Genomic DNA, 21,953 nt, shown 5'->3' with positions numbered 1-21,953 from the left:
TGTCATAACGTTCCATTCGGCAGGCAGTTCGGGGCGTCCTTTGAAGAATAGGGACGGTGAAAAAGATTTGGCTTGGATGTCATGCTCAATAATAGCTGATAACGGCAACAAAACGAGAAGAATTGTGGGGCCAGTCATCGATAGGGGTCCAGTGTTTACATACAGAATCCAAACTGCATTGACAACAAAACAATTGCGTTATTCCAAAATTGCACTGGTGCAGTAGATATGTTGAGATGCATCTGTTAGGAAGCTTTTCCAACCCTAACAGCTGCATATACAACAGACATAAGCATCCGAACGTGGGCTAGGTAGCTGTGTGTGTGCTGACAGACCGGGAGCAGCGAGGTAAAAGCCTGGAGCCTGTTCCTGCTCGGCTGCTGCTGGTGTGATTAGATTGGGGCAGAAGCCTCCAGCTGGCAGGCCTGTCTGGGACCCGGGGCCGCTCGTCCCTGACACTCGTCACCATTGTGACACCTCTGACAGGCAGCGGACAGCCCAGCCAGACAGGTTCATTAAGCCCCATTTTTTACAGCTGGGCCTCCGTCCTTCTCTCTCTCTCTTTCTATCTTCGTTTCTCCACGATGAGAACAAAAAGACGGGGGAGAATAACGACTGCACTTTGTCAAAGACCTCTGTGTCTACAGGGGCACTGGCTTGTTGATGTTTGATGTGCCAGCTCTGTTGTTATGACAAATTTTTTTCTGATGTGACCTATTTTGAAACGCTTTTTCTCCAGCAGTATCTTTTGTTGCCGGCTAACCCTTTGGCCTGAGCTTTGTCACAGGAAGAGACAAGAGAAGGCATGTGTAGATGTATAAATTTGAATGCATGTCCACTGAAACAAAAAAAGGTTTTGTATTATTTTGTTTTGTTTCTGTTTTTCTTTTTCTTTTTTTAAATTAGGGGCAAGTACCTTATATTGCAAGCACCTGTCACATTTTGTTCAGATATAAAAAAAAAAAACCTTTTCTTTTTAACAATTTTATTGGTCATTAGAAGTAGTAGTAGTAATAATAGTAGTATAATCATTATTATGTTATTAATTACTAACCCTAATGATAATAATAACAATAACATTTTATTGTTGTTGTATAAATACATATTTGTTTTCAGAATATCATTTTGTTGTTGTAATTATTATTTTTATTATTATTATTAAAATATTTTAGTAAAAGCATTTGTTTTTTAAATATTTACATGGTTCATTTGCTTGTCATAATATAATAATAACATTAACCATTACCATCATCATCATTATTACATACATTTATTATTATTATTATTATTGTATATGGTTGTTTTTGTCATTGTCATAATAATAAGAATAATTATTATTAATATTATTTTGATATATTTATTTTATTTATTATTGTTGTTATTATTATTATTATCATTAAAAATGGTATACTTTTTATCATTAATAATAATTGTTTTTATTATTTATGGGTTTTTTGTCATTGTTATAATAATAACAATTATTTGTTATAATAACATAATTATAATTATGTTATAAATATAGCATAAGCAACATATAGCAACCCCCCAGATTGTTGAACTTGATGGTTTATCTTGGTCATTCTTTTTTCTGCTATTGTTCTCTCCATTTTTCTTTCACCTGGAAAGTCTTTGAACCTCTAATACCAAATTTGCCAAATCTAGTTCTAATCCACTGTTTTCCAATGAACCTGTATCTACAACAGCTTTTTGAGTTTAGGTCTATGGATATTCAGTATCAAAGAGGGGGCAAACCTATCTGTATATCTTTGTTGTTGGTGGTGGTTAGTATGGAGTAAGGGCACCTATGGTGGTGGATGGTGAGCATTTTGATATAATCCATTTTTAATTAAGCCCCAGAGACCCGGAAGTGACAGGAGGCTCTTCGGTGTCAGCGTTGAATGTTATTCCAGAGAGAAATTAAGCAAGGCTGGTCTGGTTGGTGGAAGCTTTCGGTATCTCTATCAGCTTTAGGTGCTAACCTTACCCCATTCCCATTCACAGTTACTGTACATAATGTCCCGAACCTTTCCTGACCTCTGCACCCACCCAGAATGGGCTCATATCTATACGCCACAAGGCATTCTCTTTCCTTGGCTTGAAGTGTGCGCGTATGTCTGTGTGTGTGCATGTGTACCTCTTGGTCCGTTAAAGTGGTGGTAGGTGGGGAAGGAGTTTGGTTCATTCTCACTTGTCAAGATGAAGCTCTTGATCCAGCATCAGAGGTCCCTGGGGGTCTCTGAGGAGAAACTCACTAATGATCCCCCTCTTGCCCCGGCCCCGTGTTAGTATTGATTATTTACGCCCGCCTCACGCCCGTAGGGACTGTGTTCCAACAGCACGGTGAGAGCGTCGGCCCCACAAGAGAAAGATGTGTCAAAAAAATGGAGGAAAGGTGGAAAGACGGGCCTTTGCATCATCAACAGAAAGCAGCGCCTTTTTAGAGATGCCTCCATTTTGAGATAATCAAAGCCTGGCTTGCCGTCACTCAATGGATACCAGCCAATATTTCTGACGGGAATGGAATGTTTCGCAGCGCTCCATCAAAGTGGCTTCATGGCATGATGATTGGAGTGACAATCAAACTGCAACTACGGAATGTGTTTCCCGAGCAACGATCATAACACGTATGACAACGTATTGAAAAACAGTCTGGAAAATCTGTTGGATTGCCGTTCGGTTAACGTATCTCTTTCCTTTCGCCTGTGTGTAGGTGCTGGTCTACTCCGAGGGGCTTCACGGCAAATGGATGTTCAGCGAGATCCGAGCGGTGTTCACCAGACGCTTCCTGCTTCAGAACACAGCACTGGAGATCTTCATGGCCAACAGAAGTAAAACTGTCTCATGTTTACCACTTTACAAATGCAAAAACAATGGCCACTCAAAGTATCTAGTTAGTTAATAAGAAAGAAGTCCTGCACTCAAAGGTACACAAAGTTACATTTCCCTAGGGTAGACTTTTGTACCTTATTTAACCCCAAAAGATGCATATTAGCACCTTAAAGGTGCATGTTAATACCAAAATGTTACATATTAGTACCTTTTGAAAAGGTACCGCCCCAGTGTCAGATTTTATACATGTTTTCCTGAAAATCTGCTTGATGAACCAGCTTCAAAATGGATGACCAGATTTTACTGGTAACACTTTACGATAAGGTTCAGTTTGTTAAGATTAGCTAATGCATTATTAGGTATCATCAACTAATAATGAACAGTTTTTGACAGCATTTATTAATCTGGGTTCATGTTAGTTTAAAAATTATACTGTTGTTCTTAAATTTTTGAGATTGTTCATAATACATTGATGCTAATCTAATGTTGATTCATACTTAGCATACACTGCAGTTAAAAAGGTTGGCGTCATAACATCTTTTGGTAACACTTTAGTATAGGGACCATTTCTCACTATTAACTAGTTGCTTATTAGCATGCCTATTATTAACATATTCGCTGTTTATTAGTATTTATAAAGCACATAATGTGCATTACCATATTCTACATCCGTAATCCTACCCAATACCTAAATTTAACAACTACCTAACTGACTATTAATAAGCAGCAAATTAGGAGTTTATTGAGGCAAAAGTCATAGTTACTGGTTTGTTAATAGCGAGAACTGGACCTTAAAATAAAATGCGATCCATCTTTTTTTAAGGAAATTAAAACTTTTATTCAGAATGGATGCATTCGAAAATGACACTAAATACATTTATAATTTTACAAAAGTTTATTTTCAAATAAATGCTGTTCTTTTGAACTTTCTAAAAAAAAAAATCACAGTGTCCACACATATATTAAGCATAAAAACTATTTTCAACATTAATAACAGAAGAAAAAAAAAAGACTTCTGAAGGATCATGTGACACTGAAGACTGGAGTAATGATGCTGAAAATTCAGCTTTGCAGTCACAGAAATAAATAACATTTTAAAAGATATTATAGAAAACAGTTATTTTAAACTGTAATAATACTTCTCAATATTTACTGTATGGATAAATGGATAAATGCAGATTTGAGTGACCATTAAAGGCTTCTTTCAACAACATACCAAAAGTGACTTCTTTTGAACAGTAGTGTATAACTTCCTATTTTAGTATATGCAGAAATTAATTAAAAATATTATTTCAAGTATTGTTCATTATTAGTTCATTATACTTAATGCATTAATTAAAAATATCTAATCTTTTATGGATAACTCCCCCCACCCCATGTATATTTAGGTCAAAGAAGAGTCTGAATCTGAGTGTGAAATTTGATATCAAATCAATCAAAATTCAACTAAAAAGCTTTTAAGCCATTTCCCCCAGATTCAGTACTGGCAGAGATTTATAGTTCTTTATTGTGCAACATACACTCTTAAAAATAAAGGTTCCAAAAGGGTGTTTTTGCATTGATGCCATAGAAGAACCATTTTTGGTTCCCAAAAGAACCTTTCAGAGAACAGCTTCTAAAAAAAGAACCATTTTGAAGTACATTTAAAAAAACTAAAGAACCTTTTTCGACTATAAGGAACCTTTTCTGCATTTGATAGGTTCCATGGATGTTCAAGGTTCTTCATAGAACCATTGATGCCAATAAAGAACCTTTATTTTTAAGAGTGTAGTGTCTTCCCATTGGCCTTGGTAGACTATCAGACTTCTGTGCTAACTTATTGAGATTTGTTCTTTTCTTTATATAATAATTTGTTATTTCCATAAGAATGAGAACAGTGTGAGACTGAACGATCGCTAAGCAGCATTTGTTTACCTGTTCTGAAGTCTTTGTACTGTTTGTGGAAATGTTTACTCATATTTGAATGTACTGTACCATAAGCCCTTGTTTAACATGTGACATCATTCCCTCCCTCAGCGTCCGTCATGTTTAACTTCCCCGATCAGCCCACAGTGAAGAAGGTGGTCTACAGTCTTCCTTGCGTTGGCGTCGGCACAAGTTACGGTCTTCCACAGGCCAGGCAAGTCTGTTTCTTGTTCCCTGGAACACCTGCACATGGTTGCCATTCAAAATATTGTTCAAAACAATGTTTACTTCGTCTTTATTTTGTTTAAAACTTTAGCATGATGACCACATCAAATGTCAAAAACGATTGATCCTAAATGTACTCCTTTGCTCTGCAACTGTTTGGAATACTTTGAGGTAGAGGTAGTTACTTGCGGCATGGGTGTTTTTGCATGTTTGTCCCTGACTGAACCTACCAAATGATCCCATATTCTGCTGGAGCTTTCAACTGAAGTCAGTGCTAGTCATAATAAGTACATTAACATGTAGAGATTGTAAAGTACTATCTATCTATCTATCTATCTATCTATCTATCTATCTATCTATCTATCTATCTATCTATCTATCTATCTATCTATCTATCTATCTATCTATCCATCTATCTATCCATCTATCTATCCATCCATCTATCCATCTATCCGTCTATCCGTCTGTCCGTCTGTCCGTCTGTCCATCTGTCCGTCTATCCGTCTATCCATCCATCTATCCATCTATCCATCTATCTATCTATCTATTTTTCTATTTTTCTATCTATCTATCTATCTATCTATCTATCTATCTATCTATCTATCTATCTATCTATCTATCTATCTATCTATCTATCTATCTATCTATCTATCTATCTATCTATCTATCTATCGTCTGTATGTATGTATGGATGGATGCATGGATGTACTGTAGATAGACAGATAAAAACATGGCCCAAAATTAAAACTCGCCAAGCAAAAATTAGAGTAAAATAAGAGTAAAAATATATAAAGATGCAAAGTTTAATATTTGTATTAAATATTGATTATAATCAGCATATTAGAATGATTTCTGAAGGATCATGTGACACTGAAGACTGGAGTAATGATGCTGAAAAATCAGCGCTGCATCACAGAAATAAATTCTATTTTAAAGTATATTAAAATAGAAAACTGTTATTTTAAATTTCAATAATATTTCACAAAATAACATTTTTTTCTGTATTTTTGATCAAATAGATACAGCCTTGATGAGAAGAAGAAACTTCTTTAAAAAATATTGAAAATCTCACTGATCCCAAACTTTTGAGCAGCAGTGTATATATACATACTGTATATACATACACACATACAGTTGTATTGTAGTGATATTTCATATACAGTTTATATATATATATATACATACCACTTCGACTCATGTCTGCAAAAATATTTGATGCTCTAGATTTGACCCCTAAGTGAAAATGTACAAATTGGGCCCAAAGTGTCAATATTTTGTGTGGCCACCATTATTTTCCAGCACTGCCTTAACCCTCTTGGGCATGGAGTTCACCAGAGCTTCACAGGTTGCCACTGGAGTTCTCTTCCACTCCTCCATGAGGACATCACAGAGCTGGTGGATGTTAGAGACCTTGCGCTCCTCCACCTTCCGTCTGAGGATGCCCCACAGATGCTCAATAGGGTTTAGGTCTGGAGACATGCTTGGCCAGTCCATCACCTTTACCCTCAGCTTCTTTAGCAAGGCAGTGGTCGTCTTGGAGGTGTGTTTGGAGTCATTATCATGTTGGAATACTGCCCTGCGGCCCAGTCTCCGAAGGGAGGGGATCATGCTCTGCTTCAGTATGTCACTGTACATGTTGGCATTCATGGTTCCCTCAATGAACTGTAGCTCCCCAGTGCCGGCAGCACTCATGCAGTCCCAGACCATGACACTCCCACCACCATGCTTGACTGTAGGCAAGACACACTTGTCTTTGTACTCCTCACCTGGTTGCCGCCACACACGCTTGACACCATCTGAACCAAATAAGTTTATCTTGGTCTCATCAGACCATAGGACATGGTTTCAGTAATGTCCTTAGTCTGCTTGTCTGCAGCAAACTGTTTGCGGGCTTTCTTGTGCATCATCTTTAGAAGAGGCTTCCTTCTGGGACGACAGCCATGCAGACCAATTTGATGCAGTGTGCGGTGTATGGTCTGAGCACTGACAGGCTGACCCCCCACCCCTTCAAGCTCTGCAGCAATGCTGGCAGCACTCATACGTCTATTTTCCAAACACAACCTCTGGATATGATGCTGAGCACGTGCACTCAACTTCTTTGGTCGACCATGGTGAGGCCTGTTCTGAGTGGAACCTGCCCTGTTAAACCGCTGTATGGTCTTGGCCACCGTGCTGCAGCTCAGTTTCAGGGTCTTGGCAATCTTCTTATAGCCTACGCCATCTTTATGTAGAGCAACAATTCTTTTTTACAGATCCTCAGAAAGTTCTTTGCCATGAGGTGAGTGAGAGCGATAACACCAAATTTAACACACCTGCTCCCCATTCACACCTGAGACCTTGTAACACTAACGAGTCACATGACACCGGGGAGAGACAATGGGTATTTGGGCCCAATTTGGACATTTTCACTTAGGGGTGTATTCACTTTTGTGGCCAGCAGTTTAGGCATTAATGGCTGTGTGTTGAGTTATTTTGAGAGGACAGCAAATTTACACTGTTATACAAGCTGTACACTCACTACTTTACATTGTAGCAAAGTGTCATTTCTTCAGTGTTGTCACATGAAAAGATATAATAAAATATTTACAAAAATGTGAGGGGTGTGCTAACTTCTGTGAGCTGCGTGTATGTGTATATATATATATATATATATATATATATATATATATATATATATATATATATATATATTGCTCTAACAGAAAATTTACAGTTTGTCTATTGCATCAATAAATAGGTAATTTAGCAGATGTGATGCAGAAATGATGGCTTATTATACATTTTATTATGCCACACTACCCCGGATAAGTGTGAGTGCATATCATTTTGAAAATCTGTGTACTAGTGCTTCATTATATTTACGAATGCATTTCTTGTATTATGGCTAATAAGAAGTACTTTTCTGTATTCTTATGTTCTTAGTCAGAATAAGTGCAAGGAAGGTGCACATAATTATTCAAAAAACATGTAAGAAGACAAAAACATGAAACAAATAAAAGACAGTGAAACATACAAGTCCTAAACGTGGATAAGAATGCCTGAGAGAGGTCCGATTCAGGCGCTGCACCAGAATTCTCTGTTGTTCTCATATTTTTAGCATGTGTGCTGCGTATACTTCAAGAGCAAAGGCGTATTATGGTCATCTGCAAAGAATCTCTTTTGCTGGAACTGATGCATTCATTACACACCACAGTAAAGAGCGTGACAGCCTTGCGTGTGTGAGCTGGTGTACCCTTTTGTCTTTTTTTGGAAGCAAAATGTTACAATGTTAAAATTTTGAGTTATAATCCATCTGCGGAACAAGCCAAGTCCACAATAATCAAAGTAAATGAAAGCAAATGTCGAGTTGGACTTGAGCCCTACTTATTGGTACATTTCTGTGCTTTTTTTGCAGGCGGATTTCTTTGGCCACCCCTCGTCAGCTCTTCAAGTCCTCTAATATGACTCAGCGCTGGCAAAGACGGGAGATCTCCAACTTTGAGTACCTGATGTTTCTCAATACCATTGCAGGTCAGATCTTATTTCTTCGCATTGCTAACCAATTATTTAAATGAAAGCATATTGGACTATTTGCAACCAGGTTCAACACTCTTGATTTGATAGGGATGATCATTTTTTCCGTTGATCAGTGTTTGCACTGAATCTTTTGATTGGACATATAGGTTGTCAGCAAAATTTTATTTTATTTTATTTAGTGCTGGGCAACGATTAATCACGATTAATCGCATCCAAAATAAAAGATTGTGTGTACATTATATGTGTGTGTGCTGTGTATATTTATTATGTATATATACACATGCATGTATATATTTAAGAAAATGTTATGTTTATATATATTAAATGTATTTATATATAATATAAATGATATTAATATAAATATGTACATGCAAATATTTTCAAAATATATACTGTATGTGTGTCTTTATATATACATAATAAATATGCACAGTACACACACATATATATATATATATATTATATAAACAAAAACTTTTATTTTGGATGCGATTAATTGTTATTAATCATTCCCCAGAACTTATTTTATTTTATTTTGGTATTATCAGTTTCTCTTTTCAAACAAAAAGAGTCTCTGACAGAAATCTACTGTCTTTCCCCTCATTATTTATTTAGAAGCTATATTTTCTTTTTATACTCAGACGCTCTATTGTTGCGCAAATGCGAGAGCCGTGGACTCTTTGGGATAATTAGTGTATCTCTGTGAGTGTGTGCAAAGTTGAAATATTCTGTTGCAAAGTCTCTGATGTGAACTAGTGAGAACTCTCGCGCGCACACACACCTCCTCTTGACACTGAAATGTGTCATCCCTGCTCGCGCTGCATATTCATGCATATTTATATTTAGCTCCGGCGTGAGTTCGAAACATTATTGTCAGCTAATTAGATGTAAGGCAGAGTTGGAACGGGGTAAAATTCATTAAAGGCAGGAGTGGTAATGACCTGTGCTGACAGAGGTGTCAGTGAAGCCCGGGCCCACCGACAGGAGAGAGAGAGGGGTGTTAATGTGAAGCCGGTCCGCTCCTAATTAAACACTATTGCGGTGATATTAACATCTTCCACCCGGGCCTCGGTCCTGTCAGCTCAACCTCCCCTCATCTCAACCTTTTTCCTCTTCTCGGCCCCACTTCACCATGTGGCATTAACCTGGTTAATCAAGTCTACCTCATCCTAGACCCGGCCTATCTCAAGATCATTATGCTCAGGGTTTGGGATGGATTTTGTTAGGGTCAGTATATGTATAAGAATAACAAAAGACTATGCTCCCCATATATTTAATTTTATTTTATTGTCATGTTATGTTATGTTATGTTGTTATTTTAGGAAAGTTTACCAGCAAGTTATAAACTAACAGAAGGTTGCTGTTCTGATGAGACCAGTGTTGTGCATTAGGCCTAATTATTATTTTGATGTGCATTTAAATATATTCTGTTGATATTAAAAAGCAAACAGTTATAATTTAAATAAACTGACACTTATTTTTCCCACAAACTAGTAATATTACTTAAAATAATCAGTAATAAGAATACATTCATAATAATAATGGCATCAGAATATATATATATATATATATATATATATATATATATATATATATTCATGAATGTATTATTATGACCGGTTATTTGAAGTAAATATGTCCAATTTAGGCATGAAACATTTAATTAAAAAATTAATAAAACATTTAGAGAGAGAGAACGAGAATAAATATTAGAAATAAATTAATAAACTAATTATTAATTATAAAAAAAAGACCTTTTCCATGAACTAGCATTATTAATGTTCAGTATATTATTCTATTTATAATAATAGCAATAGGGTAATTAATGCCATGTTTGTTTAATTAACAGCATTAAAATTGAACTGCTCATATTGTATTAAACCACTTGAGGGCTTTATAAATCATGGAAGTGTTTTATCTGTACTCTCTAAGAGGTGGCCGTTTAAGAGGAAGATTAATGACAGTCATTTGTGATGGGTCTGGTAATTAGCCCACACCCGCTATAATCTCCAACCATCATGACAGGCCTGAAAAACCCAGAACCAAAGCCCAGATCGTCAAACTCTCCACACCCTCCGCACACGCTCACATTCTCAGGCAGTTTTCTGAACTGAGATGCTCCTGTGGGTTAGCATCACCTCAGAGAATTTTTACTAAGGTCAAGATCAGCTTTAATTTGTGCCCTCCCCGAGTTCCACAGGAAATACCAGGCTTCCAGTCCTTGTCTGAGTAATCGCACTGTAAAGATGAAATAGCCCCAGTGTATCTCTTCTTTAAGAGGTTCTATATATCAGCATGGCTAAGCTTCAATGGCGTTCTTACAGCTCCAGATCACAGCGGTAGCCAGACAATCTGGAAACTTTTCTGTTCACACAGCAGCACAAATCACACCAGCACCTTTGCAATATTACAGGGCTATAAATCAGATTGGCATTTCCCAAAAATCTTTTTTTTTTTTTTTTTTTGTGCATTCAAAAACTTAAGGTTTATTTGTTGGCTACAGCTTTCTTTCATAGAAAATCCCATATATATATATCAAAGATTGGAGCAGAATCTACCCACACACAAACTTTGTTTATATATACAGTATGCATGCATGTTTATACTTTTAAGTTTATTCAATATTCAAATTTAAATATAAATGAAATTACAGTTAAAGTACAATTAAGTATAAGTGAAATTATATAAATGTAAAATAATATAATGAAATAATAAATATAAATTATATATATATATATATATATATATATATATATATATATATATATATATATATATATATCCTACATAAATGTAAATGAAATTACAGTTACATTACAATGAAATATAATTGAAATTTTATATATGTATTTATTCAATAATTAAATGTATTTATTTATATAAAGCTTTAAACATTTATAATGTATAAAAGTACATGTAAAACATAAATGTGTGTGTGTGTATATATATAAATTTACATGTACCTTTTATTTTTATATTTTAATTGAGTATTCAAATGTATTTATTTTGTGTTTATTGATTTATTCGAGAGAGAAAACATAAAAAGTAGTAGAGTTAAATTAATAATAAATTATTAAGATTGACGTAATCTATTATTTAAGTATTTAAATAAATTATCTATAAATTAATTATATGCAATAAATTACTTCAACTAATAATGATTTCTTAACTTATTCTATAGAGGTATAATAAGCAAAATATAAATTAGAATTAAATAAATAATTTCCAAATTAATTTTATATGGAGAGACTAAACTAATTTAAAATAAAAAAAATAGTAATTTATTAATTATGAATCAATTACATCACAGTTACATATTGTACAACTTATGTACAAATTAATAAGTTAGCATCCATAGCCTTTTATGTGTCTTACATATCATATGAAGACTGTCATCTGACAGAAATTATAGTGCGTTTATAAAAGACACGAGCCATTTTATAGCTCTCCTCTTATGATTGGTTCTCCTGTGACTGTTCTTACCATCTGAAATCCATATTCCTAGCAGCAAGGAAACAGGCGCAGGGCAAAAAGAGAGAGACAGAGAGATAAGGAACGATGAAGAGAGAGAAATGGAAGGAGAAAAAGACAAAGCCACATCTGGCGTCTATTGCATTGCCGCATATGTGCTCCGTCATGGATACTTCATATAGGTCTCCATGGTTACCACAACTCTCTGGCCAATCAGAGGAGAGGCCTGACTGTGCCACAGGGAGGGGTGTCAAGGGTACGGTGTCATCCTCTAGAAGAATTTGCATGCCTTTAATTACACCCACGCCACAACTTCACCGCACAATGTTCACTTTCAGGAAACTTTAACCGAGAAGTATTACCACCAAACCTTTTCTAACCCTCCTCCGCTGTAATACAGTCATTAGGCTCTGTGACAGACAACCACACCAACATCTGCCTGTTCATCTTGTTGAGAACTCTATTACTGTACATGTTATTATGGAAACCTGAGTCGTTTTTATCATCTCAGCGCGCAGTGGTATACGATGTTTGTCATTACATGCAACACACTTGTTTCTTCCTTTTTATAAACGAGGGAGTCATGCCGTCAATCATGTTATCAAATTATGAATTTATGATGTTCTAGTAAGGGTCTGTTCACACTCCTTCGCCGGGACACAAGCACAATAACCAGTAGTCATGAGCCCTGCAAAAATAACAGCAAAATAAATAACAAAATGATTTACTACAGCTGCTGGTTATTGGATTGCCACTATGTTGCCCACCTGCCTTCTAGTAATTTCACCTTTGCTCCTTCAGGAAGGACATACAATGATCTGAACCAGTATCCTGTTTTCCCTTGGGTCCTCACAAACTATGAGTCAGAAGAGCTGGACCTCACAGTTCCTGGCAACTTCAGGGATCTTTCAAAGGTAAAAACACATCAATCTATCTATCTATCTATCTATCTATCTATCTATCTATCTATCTATCTATCTATCTATCTATCTATCTATCTATCTATCTATCTATCTATCTATCTATCGTTCTATCTATCTATCTATCTATCGTTCTATCGTTCTATCTATCGTTCTATCTATCTATTGTTCTATCGTTCTATCTATCGTTCTATCTATCTATTGTTCTATCGTTCTATCTATCGTTCTATCTATCTATTGTTCTATCGTTCTATCTATCATTCTATCGTTCTGAGTGTCTATCTATCTGTCTATCTATCTATCTATCTATCTATCTATCTATCTATCTATCTATCTATCTATCTATCTATCTATCTATCTATCTATCTATCGTTCTGAGTGTCTGTCTATCTATCTATCTATCTATCTATCTATCTATCTATCTATCTATCTATCTATCTATCTATCTATCTATCTATCTATCTATCTATCTATCGCTCTATCTATCGTTCTATCTATCATATTTTGGTGTGCACATCAAATAAAATGTATAAAAGTGGTCTTATAAACAGAAAGCCTATTAACAGCAAGTACGTTTTCTACTACTTTAATGTTTCAAATAACTTTTGAAAAAAAAAAAAAGTCAAAATATGGGTGAAATAATGTTCCATCATATATGTAAGGGATAATCAATGGCTAGCTGTGCATTAAACGATTTGAATGCACGACGTGGAGGCGAAGAACCACCCGACGCGCAGCGGATTATCCCGTTTATGCCATGGTCATTTCCCAGCATTCACATATTAAAGATGTTAACAATATTTGTGCTGCAATATTTGACCGGAGCGATAAAAATGACGGTTATTTTCGTCTGTATTACTATTCAACTGTAACTGTATGTTACTTTGGTTACCAATGTTTATAGGAAGCGCATTAATATAGAACGTGATTAAACTGACCTGGAACTACCTGTGCAGTTCAATGAATTTAATCAACACCTGCCAGCCAATCAGAATCAAGTATTCAGACAGACCATGGCATAAATAATAAATATATATATATATATATATATATATATATAAAATGATAATTAATTAGTTTTTGGGCTGCACTGGTATCTTTTAATGTCATCTTATTCTTGTTCTAAATATGTCTGACAAGATTTTTTGGTATATGAACTCTGAACTCTATGAACACAGAATGACATTTAAGTGGTGTCTTCTGTAAATCATGGTAAAAATGTGTGATAGTCAGTAATTGAATCGGATTTTAGATACATATACTGTACACTCACAGAGTTCATGGTTTTAGATTTGTATGCTTTAGAAGTAAATCATTTACATTTCTATCTCCACTTCTCCTCTCCAGCTCCTCTATACCTTCATCAGGTTGTCATGTTCTCTCTTTCTCATTCACTCATTTGCTTACGTTTACATCTCACAAGCTCACTGACCTGAAAACAACCACATTCCTGTCTGAGCGTATCTTTCTCTATATAACTCTCTCTCTCCCACACCCACTCCTATCCTCATTTCCAAATCATTTCTAAAACTGCAGACTAGAAGACTGTTCCGCTGTTGTTTTGCTGTTTTCTCCACAACCATTTGTGGAGACTGTCTAAGTGGCCAGTTCTTGGTCGGAATAAGTTTGTGGAAAAGATCTAGCGCTGTTGACTATGTTTAACCTTAGCTATAATACTTACCCTTTCTTCATTCAGCATTAGTAAAGTCTGTTTAAAATCCCTCTTCCTACAGCGCTGTACTCCCTGAACATGTCAGCATGGCACCAGGTGGGCAGAGGAAGCCCCCTGGCCTGAGGAAGACAGTGATGTATTGTAATGTATGCTTGTGACATCCACCCTGTGCTGTTTACCAGCTTGAGCTGCCTTCATTAGCAGGAGTTCACAGGCCTGCGGCCGTCCTGGCGCATGTCCTTGGCCAACCTGGGGCTCTAACCTCTGAAGGTTCAGTGCTGCCGAGACAAAACCGGGGGCTTTAACCTCCCTCCCGAGTCCCTTGCTGTGAAGACCCCTGCCTTTGTTCAATAATGTATGGAGGGGTGTGCAGCCTCGGGGTGAATGTGCGTAGGAGGGGAGTGTGTGTTATTGTAGATAATGAGGTAGGCGGCTTTCTTGGCTTTGTGAGGAATATGCTTTGTTCGGTTCCTCTTCTTTTTCCCCCGAATATTATAAAAATTTGTGTTCATCCATGCTACAGATTAGCAGCAGGGCTGAGCAAAATTCAGAACTGAAGAATTGGCTTCTGTTGAATTCATGAATGTGAATTTGAATTGAATTGGATGCATCATGCTGGAAGTTCAATTGGGATTTGATCTATCTATCTATCTATCTATCTATCTATCTATCTATCTATCTATCTATCTATCTATCTATCTATCTATCTATCTATCTATCTATCTATCTATCTGTATTTTACGTCAAGCTTCAAACAAGGCTTTATCAATCCAGTTTTTTAGCTATACTGTAATTAACTATAAATTTAGCTATACGGTATAAATTTGATAAAGTTCCAATTAATTTAAATTCTACTTCCTTTCATTCAAATTCTGTGTCCTGCATCATTTTAAATTCCAGAACTAAATTGAAATTTAAAATACATTTATAATTCAACTCTCAACTATCTCAGTTTATATATACAATCACAAACTTGGGTTTATTGAGGGCATCAACAAATAGTCAGCCTTTAGTACGTGTATATGTCCTCAATAAACCCAAAAAGCAAATATTGCCGTCTAGCATTGCAAACGTGTCTTGGAAAACATATAAGTTGGGCTGCCGGTTCTTCTGAACACACCCTCAAATTCTCACCTGCCATTCTCACACAACTCCCAGAGCCCCAGACACGCAAACCATGCACCGCCGTTCCGTGAGCCGTGATCACGTGACCTGTCCGGCAGGAAACAGCTGCCAGTCATGCTGGTGAGAATGCCCTGCAGCGCTGTCCTGATGGGCAGCATTGTAGAGAACTGCCGAAATATCCTGCTTGATATGTGCCATAATTCCCCTCTCAACCCCACCTACAATACACACCTGAAGTTACTCCACCAATGGTGTGCGCATTCAACTGTACAGCGAATAACGAAAAACAGGTCTCTGGGCACCCCGGGGCTAAGACTAGCACATTTTTGCATGGCAGCTACATTGACATGGCGGACAGATTTATTAGAATCTAATGATTATTTCCTTTTTGACGGACAGGTGGCTGATAGAAAAGGGAAGCCGTCTCGCTCGCAGCTATTAATTGGCGCGTGCTAATGCGAAGCCATCATACGCTAGACCCGCACCGAGCGCACCCGCGCCAACTCTCTGCTGCTATAGTGCGTTATTCCACTTCTTTTGTGCAGCTTTGACAGGAAATTAGATGAAGTGTCTCTAACGGATCTTTTCGAGTGGGCTAGCGAGGTAGAGCGGAGAACTGACAGCAAACATAATTACCTGAGTTGTGCAAATCTCTTGTTATGAATGTCTGATTGTTCAAGCGAACGTAATTCTAGTTGACTGGACTTGCATTCACACAATTATCTCACCAAATATGAATCCCCATGTATCAGTCAAATAATTCTCACGAGTTGTTTATCATTTTTACACATTAGAACTTATAATATGTAAATATAGAAGTTCAGTTATACATTGGGTTGCCAGTTCTTTTATCTCTAAATTTATGTAGGCTATTTGTTTTAATGCATAAATTATAATGCCTAATGCTTTTATTTATTAAAATATTCTATTTCTATTATTTATTTATTTTATTTTTATTTAAATGTGTTTGTTGAAAATTAAAATAAAAAAATGTGGAGGCTTTTTCAAACACCTGGAAGAATTCCCATGTATCAGTGAAAAAAAAAAAAAATCTCATAAGTTATTTATAATTTTCATAAATTTCACATAACTTTTACAATTTTTTTTTTTTTTTCATAAATACAGAAGTTTTCATGTTGGGTTTGCCAGTTGTCTCTAAATTTATTTATTTAGACTCTTTCTTTCAAAAATGTATTTTAAAAATCCCATATATATACTCTTTGTGTGTGTGTGTGTGTGTAAAATTATGTATATATATATATTCACAATATTTTTAATTTTCACATAACCTTTACATAAATATAGTATTATTTTTTTGAAAATATTCTATTTCTATTATTTTTTTATTTTATTATTTTTTATTTAAATGTGTTTATGTTGAAAATGAAAATAAAAAGATTTGGACACACACACGCACACATACACTTATGCAGATACATATTATATATTATATCATATTATTACGTTATATATATTTAACTTTTACATAAATATTGTTTTATGTTTTACAAAAGTATACAATTTCAGTTAGTTGGGTTCTCTCTAAATTTATGCATGTATGTATGTATTTATTTATTTACTTATTTATTTATATATAAGTATTTTTCTGATTACATTTTTAGTCCTTTATGATGAAACTTAAAATCAAAAGGCATTGGAGAAGACTTTTTCTTACACCCAGCCTTCCAGCTGTTTACCAGCTCATCACAGAGAAGTGCATTATGGGTAACGCCGAGCGGGCTAACTAAAGACCGTGCTGCATTTGCTCTCAGAGATGCCATATCTGTTTTTTCTCCTCTCTGCCACCATCCTCATCTGCTTCCTCGGTGCTCGGCAAGTGTTTTTTGGAGCCGCATCTGCTTTGTTTTGACTTGCGGGAGCTTGATTGCATTAGACCGAAGCTGCACATTGTGCTCTCGCAGGCTGACGAGGCCAGTGAAAACAAGTGCTACTCCTCCTGACAGCACACTGCCGGCACACACATCCTTAATGCAATTTTCTCTGATATATGAAATACAGAATGAGCGTCTCCAGGGGAGGTAGTGCAGATTGCACCAAATGACGGCACTCTGGTGTGTTGCTATGGATAAATGACTGGCTTATCGTTTGAACATGAGAGAGTAGCCCACAGAATGATAATTGTTCTTGAGGCTGTAGTTTGTGTGCAGCAAAATGAGGTAACCTGAGTAGAGGAGGACTTGCTTTAAATGTTGTTTTGTGGTTAGCTGTCATTACGTTTCACGAGCTCCACAAAGCAGACCTGTCAGAAGCAGTTTTTTTGCTATTTTATACCAGAATTCTTTTTGACAAAGTTCATTTTAGCTGCTGCCCATACTGCTGGAGCTACATGATTAGATAAACTATAATGACAGCGTATTTATAAATTGTCTCATGCTACTTGTTTTAATTTCCGAAAGCACAGGCAACGGTTGCATTCATAAAGACAAAATGACATACACATCTAGTGCGATTATCTTTAACTTACAGCGAAATGTTAGACTCGAAGCCTGCATTTATATTGTTCCAGCTCATTAGCAGAATAAATCTTTGCATCTTCTTTTAAAAAGTATTTAAAACAGGACAGCCGTTATATATATATATAGCTTAACCCAAAGTCAAATGCTTTTCTTTTATAGAGAGTGAACAAATGGATGCTTAAAGCTTTTTTTGTGGCATCTTAAATCGTATTGTCTCTTATACAGCAAATAGCTTTTTAATTAGCAGCTAATTATCTTATGGAACACATATTGTCCCTGCACAGGTGTCTCTGAGGGTTTCATTTAATTAGGTCACCAGGGATGTGTTCATATTCTTCATTAAATACTTGAGTAATATGTGTGATGTGATATATGCACTGGCGACCTTTACTTTGTGCCCATATGTATGCCTACTAATTATAATTGATAAAAATGAACACATTTTCAGATATCACATAGCCATATAGTTAATTAGTTGCTATTTCTTTAATATATGTATGTATGTGTGTGTATTATATTACTATAATATTACTATTAGTATATCTGGATTTTTTAATAAAAGCGTGTGAAGTATTACAACTTCTGGTACATTTTGAATGGGGGGAAAATCTATGTCTTTTGCCAAGATCCAGAATTCTCTTTGCAGTCCCAGGAGTTTTTTTCTTCTTTCCTTCTTTGACAGGACTCTAGATTTGTGAAAGTTGCTTTTTTAAATTCTTTATCAGCTGCCCTGCTCTCACTATTAGCATCTGTTATGGGGTGTTTCCTCCAGATAGCTTGGGGAACGGGAGTCTGGAAAACTTTAAATTTACACCAAGTCCTGTTTTTTATTTAAGACCGATTCCCTACAGGGTCTTGCATAAGACAATTACATGGTCCTTTGTTCACCCTGTTAAGTGCACTGAGCATGTCATTGAACTTTGAATAGGAAACAGTAAATTGCTAGATGGCTAGTGCGGTTAGCATAGATGTTTTTATTTTTTTCCCCTCGTTTCCCCAAAAAAGCACAGTAGCAGCTTTGTCCTTTTAAAAGACAACATAAAAATAGAACATAAGTTGTTGGAACATGAGTAGATAAAAAATCAGAATGTGTATTTTTTGTTTTATACTCCTTTAGCATAGCTTTTACTCTCTTTCAGAGCATTAGCTTCTCCAGAAGTTGTCATAATGCAGTTTTAAAATGACTATATCTACACAACTGAAAACAAAGACGGACAGTTTTGCTGGTATTTGACACAGCGCTGGAAAACATTTGCCTGTCTGTTCCACAGCTGCTGTGCTGAACCGGGCAAACACTCCATGTCATGCCAAGCACAATGTTTCCTCGGTTAAGTGGGTCTTTTTGCTGCTATGAGATGGACTCATCTTGCAGCCAGCACCGGTCCCACTCAGAAGGTTTTTACAGTGTGCTAGACTTCCTGTGGCTGCTCACCCAATCACGGTCAGCCCTAGACGTCACATGGCAGGTCATTATCAGCTCATAAATCTCAGCAGATCTCCATAAACTTCTCTTTCATTCGCCCCAACCGTGCTAACATCGGCGTGGATGGTCATTAAAAAGGAAGGGAATGAAAGGCAGCAGGGTTGAGGAATGGGTTTGAAGTTACTTTGCCAAACCGTGATCCAAGTAGGCTCAGATCTTTCTGGAAAAAACAGCAAATGACGAATTTGTTTGTGGTCATTATCCTCTGCATTAAACCGTGTAGTGTTGTTTCCTTTCTATTCAAAAAATGCCAGATATATCTCAGCTCTTAGAGCTATTTGTTATGACATTGCTCTGTTATTTATGCTATGCTTTGAGTCTAGACAAATTTCCCACACTGCTCTAAACAACCAAACGCTCTCCCACGCTCACACTCGAGATCTCGGGGAGTATTGATCTCCCTCTAGGGCCGGCGCTGTCCTCCTCGTCAATAACACGTAGTATATTAATATTGACTGCCCAAGTACCTGCGTCGCCTGTTGATTGAAAAGCTATGGAGGCCAATTTGTTGCAATCTAAAAGTTTCTTAATTGAGTGATGACTGCTTATTTTCTTAAACATTGGGAGTCTGAAAAGCTCGACTGGCCTCCATGAGCTAATTTAAAGAAATGTTTTACTTGGTCACAGTCTTCATTCGCAACAAGGTCTGATGCAAGAACTAATTTTGCCTGTGGTAAAATAAAATATTTTGGTCATTAATAGTAATGCTTATAATTTCAAAATGTTGTAATTTCTTTGTTTTTCTAAGTGTGTTTGTGTGTGTGTGTGTGTGTGTGTGCGTGTGCGTGTGCGTGTGTGTGTGTGCATACTTGTTTATGCTACATTGTGGGGACCAATTTGGACCAATTTTTTTGTGGTCCCCACTAGGGGAAATTTTTTTAAAATTAAAAATAGTAAATGATGTTTATCTGAAAGTGTAACAATGTGAACATGTTTTCTGTAAAGGGTAGGTTTAGGGGATAAAAAACATTGTTTGGTCGGTATAAAAGTATTGAAGTCTATGGAAAGTCCATAGATAGATAGAAAGATAGATAGATAATATAAAATCAAAGTGGAATAGTATATAATACAATATATAAATGGTTGGAGCCGAAAGTAAAAGGGTATATATACTGTATGTGTGTGTATATGTATGTGTGTGTATATGTATGTGTGTATATATATATATATATATATATATATATATATATATATATATATATATATATATATATATATAATTTTTATTTTATTTATTTATTTATTTTTTGGACTGCTGCTAACTGCTATAAGGGCTGAGATTTTCTGTTTACATGCAATGAGCAAATGTAAAGTTGTTTTTATCATTGGGGAGCCATGCAGATGTTCTTTTACAGATGTTGCCCTGCGAAACAATTACAGTCCGAATAGCGCTTATGATGTAGTTGGATACATCCACTGTCTAAGTTTGACTTTCAGCCATTACTGGATTTAGAGAAGAGAGACTGTTACAAATTGTTTATGTTGTATGATGACAGGTTTATCAACATCCGTATGTGTGTGAAAGAGAGGGAGAGCGAATTCCAGGGCTCTGAATGCCAGTGTGAATGTTTACTCTAGACATTGTGCAGGATTTTCTAGAGTGGTTTAACAGCAGAAGGATGGTCAAGGCAGAGCAGTGTGGACGTACAGGGTGTAAATCAGGTCAGACAGGGTTAAGCCAGGCTAGATTACTCGCTGTCTTTAGCTGAGGCCTTTCAGATTGCCTTACACACACATAAATACATAGAAACACAGACATGCGGGCAGATAACTCCTGTACAGATGGACTTTTACAGGCGAACAGAAGAAACAATTTTCTGTATAAAAAAATTAGTACTCGTATTAAGTACTAGTTCTCTCAAAACCGGAAATTCGGTAACACTTTAATATAGGGACCAATTTTCATTATTAACAAGTTGCTTATTTGCATGCCTGTTATTAACATATTGGCTGTTTATTAGTACTTATAAAGCACATATTCTGCATCACCATATTCTATATCCCTAATCCTACCCAGAACCTAAACTTAACAACTACCTTACTTACTATTAATAAGCAGCAAATTAGGAGTTAATTGAGGCAAAAGTCGTAGTTAATGGTTTGTAAATAGCGAGAACTGGACCTTAAAATAAAGTGTGACTGGAAATGATCTTATTTATTCACTTCCACTTTAAAAACAAGTTGTTATTCTCTGAAAATTGAGCATTTATAAAAGAAATAATAATGTCTCGATCTGTAAACAAATCATTCTTTTGAGCTTGATCTTTTCAGTCTGGGACTCCATGCTGAAACATTCAAGCTTACTTTGTTATGTGTACTTGTTTATATGT

The 21,953-nt window shown here is 36.0% G+C and overlaps 1 protein-coding gene across 16 annotated transcripts in view; it reads left to right on the top strand.

The window, feature by feature from the left end:
• The window catches only part of nbeab (neurobeachin b), a 294,439-nt gene that overhangs the window by 224,787 nt on the left and 47,699 nt on the right, over positions 1–21,953 (top strand). For 15 of the 16 annotated variants that reach the window (XM_058799707.1, XM_058799708.1, XM_058799697.1 and 12 more), the window contains 4 exons: positions 2,711–2,828; positions 4,846–4,948; positions 8,354–8,469; positions 12,748–12,860. In XM_058799707.1, the coding sequence (XP_058655690.1) occupies positions 2,711–2,828; positions 4,846–4,948; positions 8,354–8,469; positions 12,748–12,860 (450 nt within the window). Of the gene's footprint in view, positions 1–1,417; positions 2,625–2,710; positions 2,829–4,845; positions 4,949–8,353; positions 8,470–12,747; positions 12,861–21,953 lie in introns of those variants that run through there. The other variant, XM_058799706.1, reaches the window with a different exon arrangement.

Source organism: Onychostoma macrolepis, chromosome 15 (genome assembly GCF_012432095.1).
Source record: "Onychostoma macrolepis isolate SWU-2019 chromosome 15, ASM1243209v1, whole genome shotgun sequence".
Taxonomy (NCBI): Eukaryota; Metazoa; Chordata; class Actinopteri; order Cypriniformes; family Cyprinidae; genus Onychostoma; species Onychostoma macrolepis.
Note: the sequence above shows the minus strand (reverse complement) of the source record. Positions and strands in the feature narration are given on the sequence as shown.